This window comes from Talpa occidentalis, unplaced genomic scaffold (genome assembly GCF_014898055.3).
Source record: "Talpa occidentalis isolate TD23 unplaced genomic scaffold, MPIMG_talOcc4v2.1 talOcc4.10, whole genome shotgun sequence".
Classification (NCBI taxonomy): domain Eukaryota; kingdom Metazoa; phylum Chordata; class Mammalia; order Eulipotyphla; family Talpidae; genus Talpa; species Talpa occidentalis.
In genome coordinates this window covers 11,980,518-12,001,599 of record NW_023600993.1, presented here as the reverse complement: position 1 = coordinate 12,001,599, position 21,082 = coordinate 11,980,518, and the positions used below count along the sequence as shown (strand labels likewise).

Here is a 21,082-nt window from a genome sequence, read left to right as displayed (position 1 = left end):
CACAGCGGTTGAGTGCTGGGCTACGAAGCTGCCCACAGCCTCTGCAGTGCTGGTTCGATCCCCGGCTGCCAGTGAGGGTCCCACATGGCATGCATACCTCTCCTGTCGTGCCCACTGCTCCCCTCAGCAGTGTATTCACCAGTCTGCCTGTTCTGTTCCCTGCTCTGGCTCTGGTGAATTCTCTCACCCTCCTGCGCTTCTGACTGTACCCACTGCTTGTGTAAATAAATTAATTAATTTAAAAAAAAAGAATACAAGAAGAAATGATCATATTGTAGAGTGGTATACTGATTCATTTATTTTTTCTGCTGGAAATTATAGGGCCCAAGAGGATTCCTTGGTGATATGGGACAAAAGGTATTTGCTTATGACCTCCTTTTGAAATTACCACTATCTTAACCTTTACTTTAGGTGTGAATAAAAGGGGGCCCCTTTTCTCCCCCTCAAAAAAAAAAAGCCTGAAGAAAGGACCATAATAATTCCTGTGACTCTTTTGTCCTCTTTTTGATTTCTCTGCCTTCTTGACGTAGTTTAACACTCTTGGCTTCAGCTATTGTTATTAGTACTTAATTATTGAGGCCTCACTTCTCACTGGCCTCATTGGCTTCCTTATTTCTATCTTTTCCCTTCTTTAGTTAATCCCAAGCACAACTTCAGTTAATCGAAAAAAAAGTTGTTTTTTTCCCCAAAGTACAGCCTAATTATGTTACTACCCAGATCGAACATCTGCCAGAATTCCTCATTGCCTACCAAACTGACATCCATCTCCATGCTCCATGACTCTGCCTTCCTTTGCAGCCAGAGTGGCTCATGTTAAATCTGTCTTACATACTGAAATTCTATAATAAGATTTTCATTAAAAAAAAGAGTATTCTGTCCAGAACAGTATCTCCCATAAAGTTTATGCTCAAATTAAAATGCAAAATGGGGGTAAAAACAGTTCTAATTAAGCAAGTCAAATCAATTATAGAAAAACCTCCAGTTTGAATCTTTTTCAAAGTGCTTTAAAGGATGAATTACCAAGAGATTCTTCCTTTGGTAGAGAAGGTTGAAAGAAGGGACCATATAAACAACTGTTAGAACAACAGTACTTATTGTAGAGGAACTAATTTCTAAGTTACTAATAAAGGGAGAAAATGAGCATATTTCAATTTATGAATAGATGTGTAATTAACATATTGATAAATAACTAGCATTTGTTTCTCACTAAAGTCAAAGTAAATTTTTTCTTACCTTAAACTCTTTTAGAGATGATTGATGAGTTTAGAAAGTGAATTATAGTGAGATACCATGTTTTCCCTGCCTTTCAAGCATTTTTCTTTAGATATTTTTAGTAACTGATTGGAAAACCAGTGACTCCATATTTTTTGCATAAATATTTGTATTATTAGAAAATCTAAACTAGCTTGGGTGAATATCTAAGTATATCAATGGTTTAGTTTCAAATGACACTTGATTTTTAATATATGATAGAGTTATAGCAAAATGAGGTTTTAGACTGGAATTATTTTTATTCTTCTGTAGCAAAACCTGTACTACCATAATTGCTTATGTCTAAATCTTCAGGGTAATGTTGGTGATCCTGGAATTCCTGGAAGTCCTGGACCCAAAGGATTTAAGGGACTATCAGTAAGTGACCCATAATTCCAGAAATAATAAATGTTTCTTTGGAATATTGGCTTTTATGTCATTAATTATAAATATGGATTATTATCAGTCTAACCCAGGAGCATCTCAAATGCTACTTCCTAACTGTGTAACCTTTAGCACACCTTTTCAGGATCTCTCTTTCTATAATGTAAAAGTTGAACTTTGATTCCTAAGGTCACTTTAAGCTCTGAATTTAAGTCTGTGATTCCATGAGTTGAACTCTTATAAGGATTTACAAATTGATAACTGTCTGTCCCGAGAAATGTCAGTGTCTTCTAGTCCTTTCTAACATACATGTTAAAGCCCAAAATACTAATTCTGTGAGTGGAAATGAAACTGACATCTTCCCACTGTACCCCTGATTTTCTGACAATTCCACAACCCATAACCAAGGTCATGTAGGATATTCATTTTAAGGAAGGCTGTTGAGATCGTCTCACTAGCTACAATGTTATGCTTATTGAAAAACAGGTATCTGAGGCAAGCATCCCTTCTTATTAAAGTTTGAGTGTGATATTAGTTCATCATTATCAGTGTGAAAACACGGTTCAATAGATACTTCCCATCTGCTGGGAGGTTTCATTAGTATCCTTATCTATCACCTTGAAGAGTATGAATGCCACAGCCTACCCATGTCCTCTGAGGTATGTATGAAGGGAATTATTTTTATTAGGTGAGCCTTTGCAGATGGGAAGGGTGGTTTGTTTGTTTTTTGTTTGATTTGTTGTTGTTATTTGATCTCTGTGTGCTGTGATTTATTTGCTTTTTTTTAAGTACCAATTACAGTCTATGACTAATGTAGATTTAAATGCACAGCCAGTACAAGAGCAAAATATGTCATTAAAAAAGAGGTTAAGAGAAATGGATGTTTACCAGTGATTAAGAATGACTGGTTTATATTATAAGCAAGCAATTTTTACTTGACTTGAATTAGTAGTTGCTTTCTTAAAAAGTTTTAAATTACAAAGTTCCGTAAACTAATGCATAGTCTGGTCTGCAGGCCTTTGAAGGTTTGAAAGGTGAAGCAGGATCTCGCGGACCCCCAGGTCCTCCTGGTCGGAGAGTAAGTATACTCATGAGAATTAAATGGCATATAGAGAATGTTCAATAGAAAGAATACAAATTTTAAAGTCAGAAGCGCTGGATTCAAGTCTAAGTTCTGCTTCTTGCTTGTTGTATGTCCTTGCAACAGTCACTGGCCTTTCAGTTTGCCTCTAAAATGGGGATGACATATCCTGTCCTAACCACCTGCAGAGGCAGCTGTGAGTATCAGATAGTCACTTGTGCACAGTCTTTGTAAACTAAAGTTCAATGCAAAATTAACTGTTATTGCGATTTATTTTTACTGACGTCTTAAAAATAGGGATGTGATCAGATAAGCTTTATCAGGGTGTCCTGGCAAAGTTCCATCATGCCAGACAAGTTTATACAGTTTCCCAAAACCATTATTATTGCCCTCCTGTGCTCAAAATTTAGACTTTTGAGAGATTTGGAAATATTACTACAACTTTCCATTGTAAGAAGATGAAACCTCTGGAAGCAGCCCCAGGCAGAGTCAGGTACATCTCCCACTGATGAAATATTTGTATTCTATTTTAGTGCCTCTCATGTTACTATAACGATTTACTTACACATCTCTCTCCCCTAATAAGCACATCAGGTAAGAGCTAGACATTGCCAGCATCTGTGTTTTATGTAGGAGGCACAGGCAGCATTGTGTAAGGACTGGAGAAACTGCTTATCTTGTTTTGTGTGTTGTGTTTTATGACTGCCTGGAGAGGTTCTTTTATAAAGAAAACTCCCAAAATGAATGTTTTGAGGACAGCGGAATCCATACTAGAATTAGAGTCAGCTAATTGTAAAGCCTTTTCTTTATTTTGCATTTAGGAACTGGTAAATGAATAATCTTAGTCGGGTGGGTGAGAATCTAGTCTCTAGGTCAAGCTGATCTGAATTTATCCCCTTTCCATATTCTGGAGCTCTCGTTTGGGGGTTCCACATGTCTTGTCCTTGACCCTGCTGGTTTAGTAGAATGTGACTTCTTTTCCATGTCCCTGACTCTCAGCCTCTGCTTAAACACTTGCTTAAATTTATTCTTGCTTAAATGTATTATTTGTTTAATTTGTTTTTTATTTATCAAGATAATATTGGCTTATAACATTGTATATGATTTAGAGATAGAGGATCTCCCTCTTCAATTGTTACCAAACCACACCCATGGTCTTCCACCATAGTCCATTGTGCTTTCTCCCCACTTTGTTCTCTCTGGCTCAGGCAGCCTCTGTTCTATAGTCACGCTTCCAGGGTTTGTTATTGGTTTGGCTTTATCCAATCCTTTGATTTGTTTCTCTATATTTTATGTATAAGTGACACCATCTGTTATTTGTCTTTCTCCTTCAGACTTATTTCACTTAGCATAATCCCCTCTAGTTCTATCCATGTTGATTCAAATAGCAAGAGTGTTTTGGTTTTTTTTTTAGATTTATTTGTGTATACATACAAGAACTGGAGTGTAGACCAGAGGTACAGGGGGTGAGAGGATTAACCAGAGCAAGTGGGGAGCAGAACAGGAGGATCCACTGAAGTACACTGCTGAGGGGAGCAGTGGGAGAGGCAGGAGAGGTCTGCTGCACCATGTGGATTGCCCCCTGGCTGGGGATTGAACTTGTGCTGCTGTGGCAGGTGACAGCTTGACAGCACTGTCTTTAACCCCTGGGCCACCAGCGAGGCCCCCTATTTTTTTAAATAGCAGAGTAGCCTCCCATTGTGTATATATATAGTGCTTTTTCCTGACCCACCCCTTGTTTTGGGCACAGAGGCAATTTCCATAGCTTCAATAGTACTGTAGTGAACATAGGCGTGTACATACCCCTCTGAACTAGTGTTTTTGTATTCTTTGGTTAGATACCTCCATTTATGATTAAAACCCTCAAAAAATGGGCATAGATGGAACATACCTCAATATAATAGAGGCCATATATGACAAATCCACATATAACATCATTCTCAATGGTGAAAATTGAAAACTTTCCCACTGAGATCTGGTATAAAACAAGTGTGTTCACTTTCACTACTACTATTCAACATAGTATTGGAAGTCCTAGCTAGAGCAGTTAGGCCAGAAAAGGATATATAAAAGGAATCCAAATTGGGAAGAAGATAAAGCTTTCATTATTTGTAAATGACATGATACTGAAGACAAAAGACATGAAACTAAAGACTCCACTAGAAAGCTAGTTGAAACAATCAGTTTAACCAAGTGGCAGGATGCAAAATCAATATGCAAAAGTCAGTTGCCTCCCTATATGCAATAAGTTAGAAGAGGAAGAAATCAAGAAAACTATCCCATTTATAATTGCATAAAAAGCATTATATACCTAAGAGTAAACTTAACAAAGGAGGTGAAGGAAGGACCTATATGATGAAAAGTACAAGATATTGCTAAAAGAAACGAGACACAAAGAAATGAAAAGCTAGCCCCAGCTCATGGGTTGGAAGAATTAACATTGTAAAATGGCCATACTACCCAAAGCAATATAAGAATTCATTGCAATCCCTATCAAAGTTTCTGTGGCACTCTTCAAAGATACAGAACAAACATTACTGAAATTCAGACGGAACCACAAAATACCCCAAATAGCCAAAGTAGTCCTGACAAAAATGAGGAATAATGGTGGTATTCCACTCCCAGACTTCAAACTATACTACAAAACTCTACTAATTTAACTTATTCTTAAGCCCAGTCTTTTATTTTATTTTATTTTTTATTTTTTTTTTAGAGGCATGTTTTATTTATTTATTTATTTGTTTGTTTGATTGTTTGTTTTGTTTATACATGCACTGGGTACAGTCAGAAGCGCGGGAGGGTGAGAGAATTCACCAGAGCCAGAGCGGGGAGCAGAGCAGGCAGAAGGACCGAAGTACACTGCTGAGGGGAGCAGCGGGCGGCAGGAGAGGTCTGCATGCCATGCGGGACCCTCCACCGGTGGTCAGGGAGCAGCCGGGAATTGAACCGGCGCCACAGAGGCTGCGGGCAGCTTCGCAACCCAGCGCTCAACCGCTGCGCCACCGGGGAGGCCCAAGCCCAGCCTTTTAGAACATACTTTCCGTAGTACTGATCCTCTGTAGACATGACTGTTAATTCCATTACTTAGCCAGAGACTCTTCTTTTCTTTGTCTAAATGGCTATGCATTTTATTTTCCGCCATAATTTGCAAAAGTAAGGGTGAGACTTTGAGTGAAATGCATAATTTCCTGATTTGAATCAGGAAGGAAATATGCTCCTAATGGTAGAATCATGGATGCCACAGCATTTCTGATTAATACCAGCAGCATACATTGGGCCACAGCTTTCAGCAGGTATTTCACTATATTGGTTGGATGGGTGGATGGATGGATGGATGGATGGATGGATGGATGGATGGATGGATGGATGATGGGTAAATGGTCAGATGACCCAGTTGTCTTTTAGAACAGAGATTCACTGGTTGAGGAAATGGTGGTGGGGGGTGTTGAATGTCAGGGAAATTGTGCGTGTGAGAGCATGTAATAGCACTGTATGAGGTCAGCATCCCAGCATTTATCAGTTGCCCAAAGAGGTCTGTCCACATGTGAATGAATCATCTGCCAAGATCCAAGAATCAGAACCAACTGCCAAGAAGAAGCCTGATCATAATTAAAGGAAATAAGAAGGGGAAAGACAGCTCAAGAAGCATTGACTTGTTTCAGGAATCTTCCCTGGTTCATCTCACTCAATTATTTGTAATCTTTTGCTTCATAACCTTTCAGCGCTTACGAGCTTAGTGGGTATGCTTTTCTTTTGTGTGATGTCCATTTGCTAGGTGATTGTCTGGTTCTTGCGCGCAGTACAGGTGGTATGCTACAGTTTGCATACACTTGTACCTCTAAATTCTCAATAAAGTCTCTCTCCTTCATGCTACCTTTTGGGAAATCTACTGTTTACAATTGTTAGATATTCTTGTGAGAAATGTCTTCAGAGTGCTATATCTTTAGTACAAATCCCTTTAAGAAATACTCATGCTTTCCTAACTTCTTTTCACCCTGGGAAAATAATTCAGTTCACTCTGGGCAGATATCAGCTTAATTGATCTGACACTGAAATAATAGAGTTAATGCTCTTGTTTTAAATGGGGAAAGAGCATTGTAATCCCCAGCTCAGGATACTTTGACAGTGGTGCTTTAAAGAATGGAGGTTTTTTCCTTTGCTCTTGTACGTACCGATAACTTGCTCTGCTTTTGTTTTCCTAGGGCGTTAAAGGCATGGCAGGATTGCCCGTATATTCTGTATGTATCTCCTTATTCTTGAATGAAAACCCATTCTGGCCACTAGGCAATAAATACAGCTGCTCAGAGGTTGCTGTGTTCATGTTTCTTTTCTCTCCCTCTTCTTAAATTTGCAGCAGTGTGATCTGATCCAGTTCATGCGGGACCATAGTCGTGAGTATCTGTATCATGGACCAGGGCATCAGTGATTGGTGAGGGCACTTAGGGTGAGCACATTGTGGGTCTTTGGAATCAATAGGCTGAATTCAGTGTTGCGTGTGTCTTCTGTAATAAGCTTTTTGTGAGTGCCTGCTGTAGGAACAGCTCATGCCAGACATGGGGAAAATGGGGCTTAAGCGAAAGACAAGTACCTTAGCTCTTGAGTAGTGATTCATACTGGGTGAGAAAGTGATTCCTATGGGAAATGATTAGAGATTCAAAAGGTGTGTGAATTATCTCACATCAATATAATAATTATATATAAAGGACTGAGAGGGCATAGCAGTCAGGGCCTGATCTCAGGGGCTTTGGGTTAGTTGCTCAGTGAAGGCTCTGGATAGAGGTAATTAACTGATTATGGGTGAATGATGAAGTTCAGCAAGGGAGTAAATGAAGACTCCACAAATAGAGCGGTTGACTTTGGTTGTGAAGAAGGAGAAAATGAGGCAGAAAAGGCCCAGTGATTTAGTATAAGGAAATAAAGCAAAAAAAGAAAACGTTACAAGTAAAAAGGTTGTTGAAATATTCATTAGGGCAAAATGACTGTACATTATATTGTTTAAACTTTAGAATAAGTCAGTTATGGTACTTCATCTGTAAAATATTAAGGAGCTATGATTTTTTTTAAAAGATTTATTTATTTATACAAGAACCGGGATACAGGCCAGATTCGCAGGAGGGTGAGAGGATTCACCAGAAACAGAGTGGGAAACAGAACAGGCAGACTGACAAAATACACTGCTGAGGGGAGCAGTGGGCGTGACAGGAGAGGTCTGCCGTGCCATGTGGGACCCTCGCCGGCTGGCCGGGATTGAACTGGCGCTGCAGAGGCTGTGGACAGCTTCACAGCGCTGCGCTCAACCACCTGTGCCACCAGGGGAGGCCCATGGAGCTATGATTTTTATGAAGAGACAGAATATGAAAGATACTGTCTTTAAAAATCAGAAAATAAAATTGAGGATATATAGGAAAAATAAATAAAAGAGGAAACACTGAAAGATCAGACAGTTTCTCCAAAGTCACCCAGATTTGCCAGACTCAAACTCAGTCAGGTGTGTTGTATTTCCAGAGCCTGTGCTTCTCGCCCCACAGCTGGTTGAAGTTGAACAAATGCACATTCTCAGGAAGAAAATAATCTGATTCAGGCCTTGAGATACAGAGGAGGCTGTGGGTACAGTCTGCTCGCAGTTGGGAGTCAGACCCACAGGCCAAAGGCAAACAAAAGGTGTTTATAGAGTGGATGTGAGGGAAGCCTGTGCTGTGGGACAATTTGTTGCCAGGGGCAATAAAATCTTTTATTATATCTGGTGACTCGTTTGCTTCCTAGGAATTGAGCAAAATGAACATGGAACTTTCAGGCCTGTGGTTTCTTGAAGATTTTACCAGCTGTTCCCTCTGATGCCTTTGAATCACACTTACAGACTAAACTCCTTAGAGAAACCAGATGCTGTTTTGCTCAGGAGGCACCCTGGGGTTTTCCTCCCTCTCTCTAGATAGGGAAGTGCCCCAAATGTAGGAGCTGTATTTAGCAGAGATAAAATTCATTTGGAAATTCCTAGAGTTCCCCGAGGTGTTCATCAGGGAAGAAAACAACACCCCATATTTTCACCATGCCTTGCTGAATGACTCTCAAAAGACACAAAGCAAACTCAATATTAACTGTCTTGCCATTTAGTCAGAGGCTCATCCTGCTTCCAAGACAAGTGATCAGTATTTCAGATTTCAACCAAAGTTCAGCTGAAGTCTGCTGGCCGTGGAGAAAAAGTCAGGACAGTGCAGAAATTAATAAAGCCCTATGTACAGTTTCTTCAATTCATCAAATGTGGCTTCTTGTTACTTAAGAGTTAGCCTTGTCCTCAGTCAAACAAAATACTAAACTTGAATTTCCGTGGGTTGGGTTTTTATTTTTTTGCAGGGGTGGGAGGTGGTGGTGGTGGTATTATTTTGAATCTGTGTGCAAAAATATAACTGACTCTCCTCTCTTTCCTTTTTACAGCTTGTTGGAAAAGTGAGTCTTCTTAACCATACCTGTTTCTTGCTGAAGTAATTACTGCCTTCTGACAAGACTGGTTTGAAAAAAACTCACCTACATGAGGAAAAAGGCTTCCAGCCTTTTGTTAATCACTTTAACTGTCACTGCTACCTTTGGACATAACTGTGAGATGCTCCTGCAGCCCCTGGAACCCTGTCACACTATGGTTCTATGTCCTATCACAGTTTCTATGTCCTACCAGTCCTCATGGACTGGCCTGTGTCACAGGACAAGTAACTCAGGGATAGGATCTCTGCCTGACCACCTTCTGTTGCTCTGTGTGCAGCTGACCCTATGGACTCTGGTTTCTGCCTTGGGCCATGCTTCCTTTCCTCCCTCTGCCCCAGCTCTTGTCAGCCTGACCCTGCCTGGGTGGTCTTCCCAGGCCTGAGACAGTGGAGCCCTGAGATCCCTTGGATGACCGTTGAAGCTGGTTAGGCCAATGTCAAGTGTCCCTGGTCTCCTGGGTGCAGCTGAAGTAGACCTTTGGGGTCTTTGAGCTTATCCCAAAGTTAGGAGCTATTTAATTATACACACACACCTTTCACATATAAGTGTCCCCCAAATTCATGGATTTGGATGAAATGTTTTAATCAACTAGCTGGACCCTAGGAATGGGAAACAAAAAAGAAAGAAAAGAGCCATTAGTTCTGCCTTCCAGGAGAATCTCTGGTGATAGGTCAGGCTTGAGGATGCTTCTCTACTACTTTGCTAACAATTTTTAGAGTCAGGCTAAGAATTAAAGAATACTTTTTAAAAAATTTAAGAATACTCATTATCAGCTTTCACATTAAAATTTTTTCTTCATGGTAAATTTCTCGATTTCACATTTCTAAAACGACACTTCTACTCCTATTTATATTACTGAGAACAGTGCTTGGGATGTGGGATATTTTGAGTTTAATGTACTTTGGGAGTTTGCCAGCATTGGGGATGGTAGAATAATTTTTGTAGATAGGGATGCTTTTTAATTTAAATTTTTAAATTCCTTTTTCTCTTCCTGTGTATAGACTTTAACAAGGACACTGAAAAGTTAGGTTTGATATACAGGGCAGATTCCCTAATGAAATTCCTAAAGTTCAGTCATCCTGAGATTATTAGTATTGAGAATTGCAGACAGTCCCATTTTCATAGCAGCTCCCTGCGTGCCTGCCATGGACCATACTGTCTCTCTGTCCTTGCTGACTTTGGTTCAACAGCTGGCTTTCATGAAGCTCGTAAAATCTTCTATGCTTGCCCTCTGGATCCCCATTGACAATAACAGTTGTTCAGTAGAAGATTCTCCCAGGACTGGTTTCTAGGGGGAAGATCTGCATTTGGCTCCATTTGCGTCTGTCTCACAGTACACGTCACCCCATACTGTACCTGATGGCTACTTAGTAAATATTCCTTGCTTAAGTGGTTAAATATATCCCACCTGACTCTATCATTGTAGCAGATTATTCCTGACAATTCTGGAAGAGTGTATGTTTTCAAAATCCCCAGTAAGTTGTCATCTCTTTTTATTTACTCTTTAAAACATATGGTAAAATTCACTTTATGTGTGAGTTTAGTGTTAGCACGTGCATAGATTCATGCAGCCATCACCCGTCAGGGTACCGAAGCATCCCATTGTGCCTTGTTCTCCCTTCAGCTTCTTTTCAAACAGCAGTCTGTTTGAAAAAAAAAAAGGGCTGTGAATTCTGAGCACTAGAAAGCAAGTGTTAGTGTGCCATGTTGACGTACCATCTTCACACTTGTGAAGCACATTCCTTTCTCTCCTTTGCACATGTATACCTCTGGTTCCAGAGCTGCATGTGACATTGGCACTTACCTAGATGTAAGCCAGCCTCGCTGGAATGAAGGGAATGGGAAAGGCTTTTGAGCCAATAAAATCATACTTGTGCTTTCTGTTTCTGTAGAAAAATGTCCAGTGTACCCAACAGAGCTGGTATTTGCCCTGGACCAGTCATATGATATCACAGAACAAAGATTTAATGCAATGGTTGACATTATGCACTCCATCATCAATAACCTTCACATCATGGAAAATAATTGCCCTGTGGGAGCAAGAGTTGCCGTGACTGCCTATGACTCACATGCCTGGTATCTTATCCGTTGGTTTGACTACCATAATAAGAAGCAACTCCTCCAGCTTCTTTCCCAGATAAATTATCAACCCCCCACAGCACCCCAAGACATTGGTAATGCAATGAGGTTTGTGGCCCGGAACGTCTTCAAGCGGACCTATGCAGGACCCAACGTGAGGAGAGTGGCTGTGTTTTTTAGCAACAGACAAGCAGCCAGTCTGTCATCCATCATCACAGCCACCATGGAGTTTAGTGCCTGGGATATCAGTCCAGCAGTCATTGCTTTTAATGAAAGGGTTTTCCTCGATGAGGCTTTTGAGGTAAGAACTTTCCTTGGCAACTTCTTTATTTTAAGATCATGGTACTAGCAGGGTGGGGGTAGAGGGGCATTCGGGAGATCGGGCTTCCCGAAGCCCTTGTTTTTTCCACAGTTGTATTGCTGCCAGAGTCCATGAAACTCAGTGTCTAGTAATGACAGTAGGCAGTGATGGCAGCACCAGATTTGCTCAGCCCCTGCTATGCACCAGCACTTCCCTAGAGCTTTATATCCATACTTCCTTAAGGTGGGTGCCCAGTGACTTCCTGATAAAGATGAAAGGAAACAAGCAAACTGGCATCTGCTTCTCTCTCAATGCAGTTTGATAACACCGGAACATTTCAGGTGATTCCCATTCCTCCATATGGGCAATCTGAATCTGAACAAATAGAAAGACTTTGGAACTGTACACTTTGCTATGGTAAGACCAATAAGAAGAATTTATTGTGCTGAACTGTTTAAATGGCTTCTGGGTGAGTTATTAAATCTGACTTTATCATATATTTCTGTATTTGATTATGAACTATTTAAAGTTATTCAGTCTTCCAATGTCATATATCAAGATTTCAGTTTCTGTAATGTTTGGAGTTCCCTCAGATTATGGAAACTGGTTTAGCGGAATATTCCAATTGATCGGATTTTCTTCGGGACAATTGGTAGTTTGTCTCAAAAATCTCTAAAATATTGAACATATTTTCGGAATGAGTTCGGACATGATGTGTAGACTTCCAGTGTACATGCTTCCTATGCGTTCAGCAAAGACTTTCCCAAATTGTTAGTGACCACAGAAATGTTGGAACATTGAGAATTCCTCCTTAATTTAAATGAGTGAGGCTAAAGAGGTAATAAGATTATTAATTCTTAGAAATCAGCAACTGAATCAATTGGATAAGATCTCAAGCAACTATGTCTTATGTCTTGTGCTAATATTGAAACAATGATAACTTTCTGTGTGTTTTCAGATAAATGTTTTCCAAATGTTTGCGCCAAAGAGATTATTTTACCTGAAGACTCATACATGGATGTTGCCTTACTCTTAGAAAATTCTCAGTATATAGTAAATGATGAGCTTCAGGCACTGAAAACTTTGGTGAGCTCAATGCTTGACAGCTTCAACATCGCTTCAGCCCCTTTAAGCTCAAACGGTGATAGGATTGCTTTGTTGAGCTATTCTCCTTGGGATAGTTCCATAAGGAGGGGCGCAGTAAAAACAGAGTTTGACTTTACAGCTTATAGCGACAAATTACTAATGAAGAATTACATTCAGACTCACCTGCAACAGCTAAGTGGAGAAGCTACCATTAGTGACTCCCTTAAATGGACCATAGAGAATCTCTTCCCAAGAACACCTAACCTGAGGCGACACAAGGTCATCTTTGTGGTGTCAGCTGGAGAAAATTATGAGAAAAGACATTTCTTAGAGAGGATTGCTTTGAGGGCCAAATGTCAAGGCTTTGTCATAGTTGTGATATCCCTGGGCCCAACACACAAGGATCATCTGGAGGAGTTAGCCAGTGACCCACGTGATCACCATCTGATACGGCTTGGGAGAATTCATAAACCTGATCTGGATTATATTGTGAAGTCTTTAAAGCCAGTTGTATACTCAATCAGACGTAAGTCATTATTTAATTGTTCCCCTATGTTTTAAAAACTAGTGTCTGTTCCTAACTTTGATAATCCAACATATCTTTGTATGTGTCTATAGCTAACCCAGATATATGAATTAGATGGTCAGATGGGTTAGTGATGGGACAAATCCTGGTTATACTCTGCTTATACCGTGGTGTGATGCAGTAAGACTTTTTTTGTGTGGTAGAGTGTCTTTTTGCTAAAATGTCAGCACTACGGAGCACAGAATGACTGGAGGTGCCCTGAGTCAAACTGCCTTCATTCAGCCCGATAGTCTTCAGGATGAGTGAGCATTTAAATAAAAAATTGCCCTGATTTATTTCCAACTTTGGTACACCCTGGAGACCTGTGTGAGGGGGCAGAGATGGTACAGTCCTATGGTGTTCCCAAAAAGACTGAGCATACGCATCCCAGAGGAATTTCATTAAGATTCAGGTTTTAATTCAGTAGGTCTAGGGTGAAGCCTGGAATTCTGCATTTCTAACAGACTTCTGGATAATGTCAGGGTTTCTGGTCCATGAATCGTGCTTTGAGTAGGAAGACTAGAGGTCAGTGCCCTGCAAACTGTCAACCATTGGCTTGCCAGTCAGTCTGATCTGTGAGAAATACAGAAATTGAGAGTAAGGATCTAGCAAACTTTTAAAGCAATTTGACATTGCCCCAGCATGCAAGTGCCCCAACAGTGGACTCTGTCTCATTGAATGAGATATAAGCCAAAAGTGTCTTTCTGCAAAATGTTAGAAACAAAATACCTTGCTCTTCACTACAAGTGATTTCTTCACTAGAGCAGTGAATTTCTTCACTTTTTCACTAGATCAGTGATTCTCAACTGGGGATAATTTTGCTCCCAAGAGGACTTTCGAAAATGTCTGGAGACATCTTGGAATGTGGCAACTGAGAGAGAGGATATCACAGGCATTTAGTGAATAGAGACTATGGATGCTGCTAAACATCCTATAAGCATTGGACACCTTCCACAGCAAAGAATGATCTAGCCCAAAATGTCAGTAGTGCTGGGATGGAGAAACCTTGCTGTAGAGGATTCTGCAGAATTAGAGCTGAAACTTTTTTTTCTAGGAATTTGACAGGTCTAGAGTTCGGCTCTGCTAGAACCAATCCTACCACCCTTGACTCCCAAAGTTGTCTGGTATTCAAGAAGTCTCCAACACTATTACAGTGACAATGGCTTCATTTCAGAGAGAGTACCACTTTTGACTGTGACTCATACTCAGTTGGAGAATGTAAGAATTGCCATCTTGGGACTATTATGTTAATTCTTTAAATCTAAATGCTTTTGATTGTATCGTCATCATATGCATCATCATATCATATAAAAACGAAAAACAGTTTCCAATTAAAGATTGATGCCAACTATTTGATATAAAAATTGAAAGTTCTTTCAGACACCCGTATTTCACTCTGGGGCATGCACTAAAAGGAAATTGTATGTAAGGTAGACTGGTGGAGGCCTCCCTACAACAACTTCTTATTCAAAATTTGACTCTTCTGAGCTACTTCTTAACTCAGTCGCTGGCTGCCATCTTTTCCCTTGCAGTATTGCTCTTTGTGCCATGACGGTTGATGATGATGCAGCTCTTTTAAAAGACTCTACAAATTAACTCAAAGCCAGTCTTTGTTGACTCTTTTAAGTAGCCTTGCAGTTATGTTGAGCTAGCTTACTTTTGACTTCGACTTGAACAGTATCATTGAACACATCCAATTGAATATCTTTCTACTACCCGTTGGTTCCTAGGGGTTAAAGGGCTCTCTACTAACACTTCTGAGATGTTTTCCAAACAACTGACCCCAGATCCACAGGTCTGGCACTGACCCGCACGCACAGGCAGTAGCAGCTGCCTCATACTTTTGCCTGGCTGGCAGAGCTATAAATGCAACTAATTGGATGACAGGGTCTCATTTTAGACAAATAGAAAAAAATGTTCATGTTAGAACCACAGAAATATGATTATTATAAAATCATGAGCATTCTCTGACATACTTTCATGGAGTCTTGGATTGTTCAGCGGTCAAAAACTTCCTTTAACTGAAAAGTATTTTCCTGAATGAAGGCAAAATTATATGTACCTATCAATATTCCACAGCTTTCAGAAGAGCATAGGGGAGAGGGTAAAGAGATTTATCATTTAGGTCAGTAAGCACAAATCTTTTCTGTGATTCTTCCTAGGAAAACGGTGTTAATTGGCATAGAAACATAGGCATAGAATCATGTAATAAAATATTACCTTTTCTATATTTGATCAAAATTGATCTTAGATTTTGTTACCCAGAGAATGGAAATCATGTGTCCCTGTGTCACAATTCACCCTTAAATGAACAATTAGAGGTCTGTTTCCATGACTCTGGTAGTTTGTTGGCTCTAAAACACTTTCAAATCACATTTTGAGTGCTATTTCTAGTTGCATCTATTTTCTGTTATCATCCCAGCCAAATTTGGTTGAAATATTTCAGTGACATTTATTATTTCAAGATTTCTTTTGGGACTTTCTTTATCTAGTAAACACAATTTCTTCTTGTAAAACCTAACCCTAATTCTGCTTTTTCAATAGGAGGACTCAACCAGTACCCATCACAAATGCTCAAGAATATCTGTAGACACATCCATACAGAAGAAGAGGATTATCCTCTGTGAGTTAGAAAGCTCTTACATTTATACGTGGCTATTAATTGCTTGATGAGTCTATAACTGACTGATGGCTGGTTATTAGGTTAGGAAAGCTAATAAGGTCTCTGAAGTAAAGGTGTGTCATTTATTTCATTTCTGAAGTTAAATTATCTGGATTGATATTTTTATAACATCCTTGTGAGCCTTATTATAATTTTGTCTTTAAATTCATGGTTTCCTCAGAAATTCACATATTGAAATTTTCCTCATAAGAGAACCCCCACAATTTAGCCTCAGTCTCACTTTACATCGTTCCTGCCATCAGTGCTGAGGTCTGCCCACCCTGGATTCCCCTCTTCCTTGTGTGAACTTTGTTTTACCCTCCTGGACCTCTGGTCACACTGCCTGGGACCCAGTTCCTGTTCCCGTGAAGCCCTACCCATCTTTCATGGCCCGAATGGAAGCTTCCTCCTTTTGGAAGCCCATCTTTGCTCTCAGTCAAAATCCATAGTTCCTCCACTTTCATACCCTTTTCTACCTCTCCTGAGGCACATACTACAGTTTATTCCAGTGTCTTGTCTCACTGAAGCCTACGACTACATATTCATTCATTGTTTCAAACATAGCATTAAAGACTCTACAACATAATTGCACATATTATAAATTTCCTTAATATTATATCATAAATAAAACATAAATAATTAACTTGAGTGAATTGTTAGCCTCAGACAAAAAGCACAGCTGATTTGGTTGCTCTCTGTTTCTTCAGATACATTCCTGAGCTAAGACACATGACTGGAGCCTATGAGAGCCCAGATTAAGCCCTTAGTGCTCCATCCTCTCAGATCGCAATTAAGAAAACAGCTTCTGGGCCTCCCCTGGTGGCTCAGCGGTTGAGCACTGGGCTGCGAAGCTGCCCGCAGCCTCTGTGGCGCTGGTTCAAGGCGCGCAGACCTCTCCTGTGAGCCCACTGCTCCCCTCAACAGTGTACTTTGTCATTTTGCCTGTTATGCTTTCCGCTCTGGCTCTGGTGAGTTCTCTCACCCTCCCGCGCTTCTGACTGTACCCAGTGCTTGTATAAGTAAATAAATAAATCTTTTTTAAAAAAAAAGATAGAAAAGAGCTTCTCAGAACTGAGGTCTCTGATATAATCCATAAGCGTAATGGTAAGATGAAGCCTTCTCCAGAATCCATGTAAATACACATTCCTCCACTGTCAGCTTTCATTTACTAGGTAGTTTAGCAAGGTAGTGGCGCTCATGAGCTCTGGTGCTCACGAGCATTAAGACATGATGTCACGGGAATCAGTGACTTTTTCTAAAATCGAGTAAGCCAGAAACTTACGAAAATCAAATTTTATAGTACTGCAGACAAAATAATGTTATTTAAACATGTAAAAACATAAAATAATAACAAATGCCACATACTTAGAGTTATTATGTAACTTCCAAATCAAAGCAAACTTGTGCATCAAATTGAAGCGAACTCAGTAAGATTCAGATTTAAGACAACAATTTAATATAACGAATCTGCTTGGCCAAAGTAAAATCCCTGGACACTGATACAACCTGGTGTGTGTGACCAAGTGTGGGGCTTGCTGCTGCTGTGCTTGTGCCCTCTGCTCGCCTGCTCTATGGCGGGACGCCTGGGTTCCTGCACTGCTGCAGGCATATCAGCCACACACCATTTGGCTTTTCCTTGGTGTGATTGTATTATTCCTGTATTATGTCCAATTTTCCCCCCCTTTTTCTCATTAACTCTCAACAGTTAAAGTACTAGTAGTGCCAGAAACGTGGACATTGAAATTGCATAAATTTGCAGGAGTAGAATACATATAAACTTGCATTGAATGTTTTCTATTGTCTAAATAGGGACACCAAATTCTTAAGTTATCATAGACTTTATGAAAATGTCTTTTTCTAAAACTTTAAATGTAGGTAACATTTTAAGAGACGTGATGTTAATGAGTTTTTTTGTTTGTTTTTAATTTTTTTTTAATTAAAAAAAATTTTTTTAAGAACTGGGGTACAGGCCAGAGGCACAGGAGGGTGAGAGAATTCACCAGAGACAGAGCGGGGAGCAGAACAGGCAGACGACCAAAATACACTGCTGAGGGGAGCAGTGGGCGAGACAGGAGAGGTCTGCTGCACCATGTAGGAATCTCCCTGGCCAGCCGTGAATCGAACTGACACTGCAGAGGCTGCAGACAGCTTCACAGTGCTGCGCTCAACCCGCTGTGCGACTGGGGAGGCCCAGAGATATGTTTTATATATTCTTGTTCTCAGAACAGTTTTTGGTATATTTTCAATGGTGATTGATAGAATTTAAGACATGTTATTTGGTTGTTCAAAAAACCTGTGGTTGAGTTTCCTGTTCTTTCTCTAAATCTCTGTGGCAAGTCAGACTTGGTTTATCCCAAAATAATATTTCACTAGTAATAAGTAAATGGGGGAAATGGAAGGACAAGAGGTGTTTTTAAAAATGTAGCAGTTCATAAGGTTTAATGTTAAATATCTATGAGTCTTAATGAAGTGTTTGATTGAAATGAATTTAGTTTTAACTACCAAATTGTTTTTCTTCTAAGAAATAACTAAATTGTTATTAATAATTAAATTAATAACTAAACTGTTCTTAAATTGTTGGGACATTTTATTTGCATTTCCCAAAGTTATCTGGGTTCACTTAAAGCATTCCTTGTTACCTTATAGATTTACTCCTAAGCCTCAAGAGATTGCTTTGGGAGAAAACAGGTTCATTGAGCAGGAATTCAGTGCTAGGAGAGACTCACCTTTGGTGTTGGAGGACAATGGAAGTGACCACTTGGTTTACCTTCCAAACCACATGGTAATGCCCCAAGAATTAATGATCAACTATGAAAAAGTTCAAGATTCTGAAGAAGTTGCAAGTCTCACTTCTGGTAAGAAAATGAAAAGTTATGATGAAAATTTTTAATAACTGGGTTGGCATCTTTTAATACTAATAGAGAATCAAATAAACTAAGGCTGGTATATAAAGCAGCATTTTCCAAGAAACCACAACTACTGTTTTAATTGAAATTGAAAATTTTAATGGTGATAGACACCACAAAGGGACCACTAATAGATTGCACAACTTAGAAGGTTAATGTGATGTAGAAGGAGGCAATACAAAGAACTTCAGAGCAAAGGAAGGATTAAAATGCTTTTAAAAGCTGGCCTGGCCAGCATCCCAGAGTTTGTGATTGCATGAGAGTGTAACTTATTTTTGAAATACCCAGAAATGATAAAGCCTAAACTCCTTCACAACCTCCTCTGTTCATATCAGTGGCAAAGTAGTAGTAACTTTGTCAGGATTTAATAATTTCAAATAAATCAATGAAATATTCTGTCTGTATTTTCAGTAAAAATGCTGACATTCTAAGCAGACTATTTAGCTATTGCCTACTTCAAGAGTCTTCCAGATTTAGCTATTGCCTACTTCAAGAGTCTACTTCAAGAGTCTTCCAGATTCCACATTTGGCCAGCGCGCCAGCATGAAAGCGTCATGCCATAAGTATCATGCGTGTGGTTAAAATACACAAACTGAAAAGAAAAGGGGTCCAATTGCTTGCCAGCGCATAAGAATAAATACTATTCATTCTTGGTAGCTTCCTTGGAAAAATAAATTTTCTTGGCTCAAACACTTGCATCACCATATTATCTCCCTATTTCTAAAATATAAATATTTGCACTTCATCTTTAAAACAGTCAAACTTCCCTGAATGGAAGTTAGAATTAAGAATTTAAGAGTCAATCCATCATTAGTTGATAAATAAGACTAAAAAAAGATAATATGGTAAAACTGGATGTGATACCTAAAGCATTGAGGCATTCAGGTATGTATTTTTTAGTTAAAATAATTTTTTCATTGTCATATAGATGCTGCTTAAAGAAGAATCTAAAGTATTCATCCTTTTTAATGAATGTAGTTAACTTGGGGTATTCATTTTAATGATATGGGAATTAGAACAGCCCTCAAGACACAGAAATTTATTAGGGTTTGGTTTTATTTTATTTTATTTATTATTTTTTTTATTTAAATAATAAATTTTATTTTTATATTCCCCCATACAATTGCAAACCCCCCATTCTGACCCCAATCTCTCCCCTCCCGCCCCCCCCCCCCAAATGTGTCTCTGGTTCATAGTTTTTGTTGATTTTGATTTTCACTTTCTTATATTCATTTTCCTGGTCCCTTATTTAAGTTTTCTAGATTCCTGCTATGAGTGAGACCATCCGGTATTTTTCTTTTTCTTTTTGGCTTATTTCGCTGAGCATGATCCCTTCCAACGCCATCCATGTTGCTGCAAATTGCATGTGCTTATCTTTTTTGAATGCTGAGTAATATTCCATGGTGTATATGGACCACATCTTCTTGATCCAGTCATCTATTTTTGGGCATTTGGGTTGTTTCCAAAGCTTAGCTATTGTAAACAGTGCTGCTATAAACATAGGGGTGCAGGTGCTCTTTGGAATTGATGTTTCTGTGTCCTTTGGGTAAATACCTAGGAGTGGAATTGCTGGATCATATGGAAGCTCTATGTTTAGTAGGTCCAGAAATCTCCACACAGCTCTCCATAGTGGTTGGACCAGTTTGCACTCCCACCAACAGTGCAGAAGAGTTCCTTTTTCTCCACACTATTAGGGTTTGGTTTTAAAAGAAGAAAAAGAAAAAGGTTTTTTGGCAGTGTTAAAATACCAAATTGTTATTTGTGATAGTTTTGTTTGAGGTAAATGTACTGAAATCTAATAATTCATAAGTGTCTACCTCTTTGGGAAAAACAAATTGACTAGATATTTAAGAAAGAGGGACAAAACCCTTATCTTAGCTGTCATCTTTAATGACCATTGTTCAATAATAATAGAAAGACTTTTCATTTGGTTTTTCAGATGTCTGGGAATCAAGATACTCAAAGGCAGTGTAAGGTCCAATTTGGCTGAAGAAATAATTGTGTATGACTATAGTGGGGAAAAAATGTAAATGGTCAGTAACCCCCACCCCACCCAGTTTCTCCTGAAGCCACCTCAAGTGTGCTGTAGGCCTGTGGAGGGTTGCGTCAGGTTTTGATAGCTTGGAAACAGTGATAGTCTCAGACCAAAGGGAAAAATATATATTTTATCTTCTTTAAAATAAATCTCAGTTTTAGATTATAAGTGTTGTCTAGAGACTTCAGGCTAGTCTTTTTGTTGTTTTTAATCATCATTAGCCAGTTGCCAAAACCCGCTGAGAACTTTCTGTAT

General features: G+C 39.3%; 1 protein-coding gene across 4 annotated transcripts in view; it reads left to right on the top strand.

Moving 5' to 3' along the window:
• The window catches only part of COL6A5 (collagen type VI alpha 5 chain), a 114,738-nt gene that overhangs the window by 64,822 nt on the left and 28,834 nt on the right, over positions 1 to 21,082 (top strand). For all 4 annotated transcript variants that reach the window (XM_037524514.2, XM_037524522.2, XM_037524519.2 and 1 more), the window contains exons 27-37: positions 322 to 357; positions 1,567 to 1,629; positions 2,651 to 2,713; positions 6,919 to 6,954; positions 7,071 to 7,107; positions 9,149 to 9,160; positions 11,086 to 11,573; positions 11,891 to 11,990; positions 12,532 to 13,185; positions 15,769 to 15,847; positions 18,533 to 18,741. In XM_037524514.2, the coding sequence (XP_037380411.1) occupies positions 322 to 357; positions 1,567 to 1,629; positions 2,651 to 2,713; positions 6,919 to 6,954; positions 7,071 to 7,107; positions 9,149 to 9,160; positions 11,086 to 11,573; positions 11,891 to 11,990; positions 12,532 to 13,185; positions 15,769 to 15,847; positions 18,533 to 18,741 (1,777 nt within the window). The remainder of the gene's footprint in view (positions 1 to 321; positions 358 to 1,566; positions 1,630 to 2,650; positions 2,714 to 6,918; positions 6,955 to 7,070; positions 7,108 to 9,148; positions 9,161 to 11,085; positions 11,574 to 11,890; positions 11,991 to 12,531; positions 13,186 to 15,768; positions 15,848 to 18,532; positions 18,742 to 21,082) is intronic.